This window comes from Nerophis ophidion, linkage group LG18 (assembly GCF_033978795.1).
Source record: "Nerophis ophidion isolate RoL-2023_Sa linkage group LG18, RoL_Noph_v1.0, whole genome shotgun sequence".
NCBI lineage: Eukaryota > Metazoa > Chordata > Actinopteri > Syngnathiformes > Syngnathidae > Nerophis > Nerophis ophidion.
This window is the reverse complement of record NC_084628.1, coordinates 43544176-43553917: the sequence shown is the minus strand read 5'-3', so window position 1 is coordinate 43553917 and position 9742 is coordinate 43544176. Positions and strand designations below refer to the sequence as shown.

General features: G+C 40.2%; 1 protein-coding gene across 1 annotated transcript in view; it reads left to right on the top strand.

The window, feature by feature from the left end:
• The first annotated feature begins 6014 nt into the window (after positions 1–6014).
• The window catches only part of capn12 (calpain 12), a 62354-nt gene continuing 58626 nt past the window's right edge, over positions 6015–9742 (top strand). The window contains exon 1 of the mRNA XM_061878171.1: positions 6015–6152. Coding sequence (XP_061734155.1) covers positions 6072–6152 — 81 coding nt within the window. The 5' untranslated portion in view covers positions 6015–6071. The remainder of the gene's footprint in view (positions 6153–9742) is intronic.

Sequence of the window (9742 nt, the reverse complement as noted above, 5' to 3'; positions counted from 1 at the left end):
GATGACATAGTGCTGTATTTTACTTCTTTATCTCTTTTTTTCAACCAAAAATGTTTAGCTCTGATTAGGGGGTACTTGAATTAAAAAAATGTTCACAGGGGGTACATCACTGAAAAAAGGTTGAGAAGCACTGAATTAGACCACAGGTGTCAAATTCAAGGCCAGGGCACCAAATCTGGCCCACAGAAAATTTCGATGTTGCCCGCAAAAGCCTTGAAATAATAATTTTACCATGAATTGATTAACGTGGACCCCGACTTAAACAAGTTGAAAAACTTATTGGGGTGTTACCATTTAGTGGTCAATTGTACGAATATGTACTGTGCGGTGCAATCTACTAATACAAGTTTCAGTCAATCAATGCTTTGATAAAATATTTTAGACTTCCTTTTATTGTCAATCAAATTTGAACTTTACAGTACAGATAAGAACAAAATGTTGTTGCATTAGCTGGTTGTAGTGCAGGATAAAAGAGCAACAAGGTGCAGAGTGTTTGCATTTACAAAAGACGGTAGATCCATCCATCCATTTTCTACCGCTTTACAAAAGAAGGTGCAGATATAAATAAATAGATGACTGTACTTATAAATATTTTGCACTTTTGCATATGCATCCGCGTTTACGGATGTACAGTTCCAGTTTGTTCGGAACATGCATACGATACAAAGTAATGCCTCGGACAATTCCAGTCGTTTCATTACAGAACGTCCGAAAAGGAGTAGGAAGAGGCGGAGCTTATTTAATCCTGCCCCTTTTCATACCCTAGCAATTTTATATCATTTCCTTGTTCTCTGTAACAAAACGGTGAACAAATTAATAAACAACATACCATAGTAAGCGTACAAATATTAAATACACAAATAATATTTGTCTCAATAAAAAAGGGGAAAAAATGGTTGAAGATCAGATGTTCATCATAATTCTTGTCCTGTGGACTTTGAACACTTGTAGTTTGAACAGTCTCTTAAACTGTATCATATTAAATCTGTAGGATTTTTAGCGTAATCCGTTCCGTCATTCAATTCCGCATACTGATATGCTAAAAGTTTTAAGTGCTGTACGTGCATACAAATGTTTTAAATTAGATTTTCCTCTAAGGTTATATTTCTCCTCTTGTTGAGGATAATTGTGATTTAATAAGTAAAGTGTTGTATGTTCTTTATATCCAACATTATGTGTTAGTCTAACTCATCTTTATTGTTATATTGTCTTTATAGTCCAGCAAGTTAATCCATTTTTGGGGGGGGGGGGGGAATTGAGAGGATTATAATGTGTTCAAGAGTCTTACGGCCTGAGAGAAGAAGCTGTCGCAGAACTGGAGGTTCTGCATTATCCAAAAAGCTCAGTTAGTCCAGAAGGCAGCACTCCCGTCCAAAGACAAAACTCAGTAACTCAATTGTGGTCACAACTGAGCTAATAATTTTGGAGTTCCTAGTTGACATGCTTTACATTAGTGAATGCGATATTGTAATTTTTTTCCGTAAGTAAGCTGTTACGTGCATGGCAGGACCTAGCAACTACCACATAACTGCGTAAATACAACAGAAAAACCTAGTATCTCAAGGGACCAATCGGAGCTTCTTTGTCAGTCGTCTTATTGTCTTTAATGAGACATTTGCAGGAATGGGGGCCGAAGGTCAAGCTGATGATGTGATATTATTTCACGAGGGGATATTTGGAAGATTGGCCCCGGACGTTGCAAGCACCTTCATTGTGAAGTGAAGTGAATTATATTTATATAGCGCTTTTCTCAAGTGACTCAAAGCGCTTTACATAGTGACACCCAATATCTAAGTTACATTTAAACCAGTGTGGGTGGCACTGGGAGCAAGTGGGTAAAGTGTCTTGCCCAAGGACACAATGGCAGTAACTAGGATGGCACAAGCGGGAATCAAACCTGCAACCCTCAAGTTGCTGGCACAGCCACTCTACCAACCGAGCTATGCCGCCCCATTAAATGTATTGTTCTTGATTCTTCCCCTTGCATACACTTTTGGGCAGATAACTGTTAGGGTTCGAAAATAAAACTGGACGCTGTACACGGCTCTTGCCCAATGTGCAAACACAGAATGGGATTGTGATAAAATATCCGGAGAAAGGGCACATGTTCATGAGAGCAGATTCAATCCATGGCTCAATCGGCAAGAAAATGAAAGCTCAAGAAAACATCTCCACGTTTAATCAATTTGGAGATCTTTCTTAGACAGCATCAAGATAGATTGGTTTTCCTTTGTTTTCTCAAAATCGGCTAGAAGTGAGTTACTAGGTTTTGCCTTTGGACGGGAGAGCAGCAGGACTTTTAACAGGGGCCAAGACACACCAGCCCGTAACCCCAATTCTTGAGACTTTACACTGGCTCCCTGGTAAATTTAGCATTGGTTTTAAAATCTTGTTTGCTTTTAAATAATAAGTGTTTGATGAGCATTCCTAAACTTTATCAGTATTTTTTCCCCAACGTCTTTGTCACGTGTTGCTGCATCAAATTCTAAAGTTAATGATTATTTGCACAAAACATTTTTTTTATCAGTTTGAACATCAAATATGTTGTCTTTGTAGCATATTCAACTGAATATGGGTTGGAAAGGATTTGCAAATCATTGTATTCTGTTTATATTTACATCTAACACAATTTCCCAACTCATAATGAAACGGGGTTCGTACCATGAAGTAGGGATGCACCGATTAATCGGTAACCGAATATATTCAGCAGAATATGGCAAAAAAGCCACATTCGGCCTTCGGTGGAATGAGTTAAAAACAAGGCCGAATAGTGGCGTGTGACGCAATTTTTAGACGCGGTGACGCAATCAACCAACGTGCAGTGACGCTGGGATATGTTGTGTACCTGTATAAGTGTATGAGGTTACAAGCACACACTTATTGAGATTTAGTGGGGCCTCTGTTTACATTATTAGCCTGTTGTGTAGGCTACCTGTATAAGTGTATGAGGTTACAAGCACACACTTATTGAGATTTACTTGAGCCTTCTGTTTACATTATTAGCATATCTACTGTGGCTAAGCAGACTTTTGCCAAAAGGACAATAATTAATTTGTTGTGGGTTTATCCACTTTAATGCACTTTATTATTTTTGGAATGCATGTTTTGTTTGAAGGCCTAATGTAAATGAAAAACTATGTGCTTTTTTTGAAAAGCAAAGGCTACCGGAATATTAAAAAAATGTCAATATTCAATAAAAAATTACTTTATTTGAAAAACATGTCTAAATATTTATTCTAGGCTATTTATGCAATATTAAAAAAATTGTGAAAAACTGCATTCATTATTCGGTATTCGGCCTTCGGCCAAGTGTTTAAATTTTATTCGGCTTCGGCCACAAATGTTCATTTCGGTGCATCCCTACCATGAATTAAATCCTCATACATTTATTGTCATAAATTGTTCCTGCTCACTAACGGCACTCAGAAGGCAGCCATAACTGCTATGTGGTCCTCAATGAAAACAAGTTTGACACCTGTGAATTAGACAGTGTGCACCACACCTGCAAATCTGTATCAAAAGTAAATACCTTTTTTTGAACAGTTTCTAACAAAAAAACCCGTTTAATATATTTGTAAAAGCTGATTATATTTTAATTGCCTCTATTCGACCTTGTGATGACTTATTACGTGTGTGTGTATTCTTAAAGGACATCAGTGAGAATGCTGTGTTTGTGGAGGGCACCATCGGCACCACTGACATCTGCCAGGGTCAGCTAGGTAAGTACAGAACTCATCCTTATCAGCAAATGCTTCATTATAGGAGGGAAAAAGCAAAAGTCATTGATTTGGGGAAAAAAAGTCCTTTATTTGTTCTGCACTCCACTGTTATTGTTCTGCTCTGATGATTCTGTCTTCAAGTGAGGTCAACGTGCACCTCCTCCTACTACTCCTCCACTTTTTAAAATTTTTCCCTTTGTAGAACAAAACCGAGCATAGGGAATGTGACTCATTAGAGCAGGTGTGTCAAACTCAAATACAGAGCGGACCAAAATTTAAAACGGAACGAAGCCGCGGGCCGAGGTTGAACAAAGTAATCCTTTAATAGGGACCCAAACAAGTTTTGCATTGAATATTGACCAAGCAAGGCTTATATAACTTTATAGTGACCGTGCAAAATCGCGTTTAAAATAATAATAATTAAAAAATATCAATGGCATATGAAATAAAATGAAAATACAAATTCAATGCCTCTTTTCGGCGGCGGGTTTGAGTTGGGGCGGGGTTTGGTGGTATACTGTAGCGTCCCGGAAGAGTTAGTGATGCAAGGGTTTCCGGGTATTTGTTCGGTTTGTGTTTATCAATCAATCAATCAATGTTTATTTATATAGCCCCAAATCACAAATGTCTCAAAGGGCTGCACAAATCATTACGACTACAACATCCTCGGAAGAACCCACAAAAGGGCAAGGAAAACTCACACCCAGTGGGCAGGGAGAATTCACATCCAGTGGGACGCCAGTGACAATGCTGACTATGAGAAACCTTGGAGAGGACCTCAGATGTGGGCAACCCCCCCACCCCCCTCTAGGGGACCGAAAGCAATGGATGTCGAGCGGGTCTAACATGATACTGTGAAAGTTCAATCCATAGTGGCTCCAACACAGCCGCGAGAGTTCAGTTCAAAGCGGATCCAAGACAGCAGCGAGAGTCCCGTCCACAGGAAACCATCTCAAGCGGAGGTGGATCAGCAGCGTAGAGATGTCCCCAACCGATACAGACGAGCGGCCCATCCTGGGTCTCGACTCTGGACAGCCAGTACTTCATCCATGGTCATCGGACCGGACCCCCTCCACAAGGGAGGGGGGGACATAGGAGAAAAAAGAAAAGAAGCGGCAGATCAACTGGTCTAAAAAGGAGGTATATTTAAAGGCTAGAGTATACAGATGAGTTTTAAGGTGAGACTTAAATGCTTCTACTGAGGTAGCATCTCGAACTGTTACCGGAGGGCATTCCAGAGTACTGGAGCCCGAACGGAAAACGCTCTATAGCCCGCAGACTTTTTTTTGGGCTCTAGGAATCACTAATAAGCCGGAGTCTTTTGAAGGCAGATTTCTTGCCGGGGACATATGGTACAATACAATCGGCAAGATAGGATGGAGCTAGACCGTGTAGTATTTTATACGTAAGTAGTAAAACCTTAAAGTCACATCTTAAGTGCACAGGAAGTCAGTGCAGGTGAGCCAGTACAGGTATATATGTATGTATATATGTATATAAAGGTACATACAGTATAGGTATATATGTATGTATATATGTATATAAAGGTATATACAGTATAGGTATATATGTATGTATATATGTATATAAAGGTATATACAGTACAGGCGTAATATGATCAAACTTTCTTGTTCTTGTCAAAAGTCTAGCAGCCGCATTTTGTACAAACTGTAATCTTTTAATGCTAGACATGGGGAGACCCGAAAATAATACGTTACAGTAATCGAGACGAGACGTAACAAACGCATGGATAATGATCTCGGCGTCTTTAGTGGACAAAATGGAGCGAATTTTTATGTTGTTTTACGGTGCGGATGTTCTACCGAAATGTGTTTGTCATTCTTGTTTGCTGTGGGTTCACTGTGTGGCGTATATTTGTAACAGTGTTAAAGTTGTTTATACGGCCACCCTCAGTGTGACCTGTATGGCTGTTGACCAAGTATGCCTTGCATACACTTGTGTGTGTGTGTATGAGCCGCATATATTATGTGAGTGGGCCGGCACGCTGTTTGTATGGAGGAAAAGCGGACGTGGCGACATGTAGAGAACGCCAAAGGCAGTGCTTTTACGGCCTGCCCCGAATATTATTGTCCAGGTGGAAATCGGGAGAAATTTGGGAGGGGCACTGAAATTCGGGAGTTTCCCGGGAAAATCGGGAGGTTTGACGAGTATGAGTATTAGTGGTGCAGCTCTAATGTTAATTTAATATTGCCTCAAGGGCCAAATGAATTTACTCGGCGGGCCAGAGTTTGACACCCATGCATTAGAGTGTGTTTGTTTTTAACAAAAAAAATCTATCCCTCGTCTGACTCCAGGTAACTGCTGCTGCTGGCAGCATTGTCCTGTCTCACCATGCACCCCAAGCTCTTCATCAAGGTGGTGCCGCCTGACCAGAGCCTGTACAAGTCTTATGCCGGCATCTTCCATTTCAAGGTGGGTCACAAGGTCACAAGGTCAAGTTTTAGCGCCAACAGTCCGCTGTAATGGTCTATAACAGGGGTCGGGAACCTTTTTTTCTAAGAGAGACACGGGAGCCAAATATTTCAAAATGTATTCCCGTGAGAGCCATATAATATTTTTCCATCCATCTTCTTCCGCTTATCTCGCAGCCTAAGCAGGGAAACCCAGACTTCCCTCTCCCCAGCCACTTCATCTAGCTCTTCCCGGGGGATCCCGAGGCGTTCCCAGGCCAGCCGGGAGACATAGTCTTCCCAACGTGTCCTGGGTCTTCCCCGTGGCCTCCTACCGGTTGGACGTGCCCTAAACACCTCCCTAGGGAGGCGTTCGGGTGGCATCCTGACCAGATGCCCGAACCACCTCATCTGGCTCCTCTCCATGTGGAGGATATTTTTTTAACACTGAATACAACAAAATGCGTGCATTTTTAAGTAAGACCAACATTTTTAGAGTATAATAAGTCTCTTATTCTTTTTAATAACATAATAACTACAATATTTCTTACCATTAATGCAACATCTTGGCGAGTGCGATAGAAAACAGATGGTTGGATTAAAATGCATGAGACAGATATATCATCCATCCATCCATCCATCCATCATCTTCCGCTTATCCGAGGTCGGGTCGCGGGGGCAACAGCCTAAGCAGGGAAACCCAGACTTCCCTCTCCCCAGCCACTTCATCCAGCTCTTCCCGGGGGATCCCGAGGCTTTCCCAGGCCAGCCGGGAGACATAGTCTTCCCAACGTGTCCTGGGTCTTCCCCGTGGCCTCCTACCGGTTAGACGTGCCCTAAACACCTCCCTAGGGAGGCGTTCGGGTGGCATCCTGACCAGATGCCCGAACCACCTCATCTGGCTCCTCTCCATGTGGAGAATATTTTTTCAACACTGAATACAACTAAATGCGTGCATTTTTAAGTAAGACCAACATTTTTAGAGTATAATAAGCCCCGCCTTCCGCCCGATTGTAGCTGAGATAGGCGCCAGCGCCCCCCGCGACCCCGAAAGGGAATAAGCGGTAGAAAATGGATAGATGGATGGAAGTCTCTTATTCTTTTTAATAACATAATAACTACAATATTTCTTATCATTAATGCAACATCTTGGACAGGTGCGATAGAAAACGGATGGTTGGATTAAAATGCATGAGAAAGATTTATCATCCATCCATTTTCTACCGCTTATTCCCTTTTGTGGTCACGGGGGGCGCTGGCGCCTATCTCAGCTACAATCGGGCGGAAGGCGGGGTACACCCTGGACAAGTCGCCACCTCATCGCAGGGTTTGAATGTTATTTTTAACACTGTGATTACCAGCGGAATTATTAATTCATTAATTAAGCAATGTCAGCTAAGAGATTTATCTGAGAGACAAATGCAGCCATAGGTTCCCTACCCCTGGTCTATAAAGTTAAAAGTTAAAGTACCAATGATTGTCACACACACACACACACACACACAGTAGATGTGGCGAAATTATTCTCTGCATTTGACCCATCACCCTTGATCCACCCCTGGGAGGTGAGGGGAGCAGTGAGCAGCAGCGGTGGCCATGACCAGGAATCATTTTTGTTGATTTAACCCCCAATTTCAACCCTTGATGGAGGTAATGGCTCCCATTTTTATAGTCTTTGGTATGACTCGGCCGGTGTTTGAACTCACAACCTACCCATCTCAGGCCGGACACTCTAACCACTAGGCCACTGAGTCAGGTTATAGCCAGAGGTGGGTAGTAACGCGCTACATTTACTCCGTTACATCTACTTGAGTAACTTTTGGGATAAATTGTACTTCTAAGAGTAGTTTTTATGCAACATACTTTTATTTTTACTTGAGTATATTTATAGAGAAGAAACGCTCCATTTATCTACAATCAGTTCGTTACTCGCTACTTTTTTTTTTTTATCGATCTGTTAATGCACGCTTTGTTTGTTTTGATTTTGTCAGACACGCATTCAAAGTAGGAACTACACATGCCTGCGTTTCACCAATCAAATGCAGTCACTGGTGACGTTGGACCAATCAAACAAAACCAGGCGGTCACGTGACCGTCACATGTCGAATCCGACCTAAAAAGGTAGAAAAACTTATTGGGGTGTTACCATTTAGTGGTCAATTGTGCAGAATATGTACTGTCCTGTGCAATCTACTAATAAAAGTTTCAATCAATCAATCAAAAGTGTAAAGGAAAAAAGACCATTTTTATTTCAACCGTACTTCCCGTCAAAAGCCTAAAGGCTGATCGCACACTTCCTGTCTTCACAATAAAAGTGCCGCTCCATCGCGCCTGCGCTAACAAAATAAGAGTCTCCGAAAGCCAGCACTAACAAGCTAGCAAGCTATGGAGTTTGCCGCCAATGTATTTCTTGTAAAGTGTATAAAAACGAATATGGAAGCTGGACAAATAAGATGCCAAAAACCAACGACTTTCATGTGTTATTAGACAGAAAAGAGGAACTTTTTTTCTCCTCCATTTGAAAACGTGGACATTATCAGCACTATACTGTCTGATTCCATTCAATACAAGTCATCAGAATCAGGTAATACACCAACTTATATTCTTGTCTTCATGAAAGATAGGAATCTATATGTTAAACATGCATGTATATTCATTAAAACAACTTTAACATGTCAACAAAAACGGCAAAATAAATAACTATAAATTATGTACTGTGTTTATATATATATATATATATATATATATGTATATATGTATATATATATGTGTGTGTGTGTGTGTGTATATGAGGTAGATCACCTTGACTTGGTCATTTATTATGTAATTGATTAACGTTGAACAACTTATTGGGGTGTTACCATTTAGTGGTCAATTGTACAGAATATGTACTGTACTGTGCAATCTACTAATAAAAGTTTTAATCAATCAATCAATAAATGCCTACTGAGCCTATGGTGCTGTTAAGTTATTGTGGCTCAATTTGCCTTAATTTTTTTTATTGTAATGTATTATTAATTAATATATATTATTGTTTTAGTTGCTTAAGAGATATTCCTGGCTATGAATTTGCTCATTGCTATTTTTATGTTTTTGTGCATTATTTGTTGCCGTAATCATTAAACAAACAGGTTACTCATCAGTTACTCAGTACTTGAGTAGTTTTTTCACAACATACTTTTTACTTTTACTCAAGTAAATATTTGGGTGACTACTCCTTACTTTTACTTGAGTAATACATCTCTAAAGTAACTGTACTCTTACTTGAGTACAATTTCTGGCTCCTCTACCCACCTCTGGTTATAGCAGGCCTACTGAATGAGACACCCAGAATGTACAGAATGTGGCATTTACAATATTATCTACGAATGATAAAACACTGAATATTGACAACATAGGGTCCTCTAAAGCAGTGGTTCTCAAATGGGGGTACTTGAAGGTATGAGATTTTTTTTAAATATTCTAAAAATAGCAACAATTCAAAAATCCTTTATAAATATATTTATTGAATAATACTTCAACAAAATATAAACAATGCAATATTCAGTGTTGACAGCTAGATTTTTTGTAGACATGTTCCATAAATATTGATGTTAAAGATGTATTTTTTTT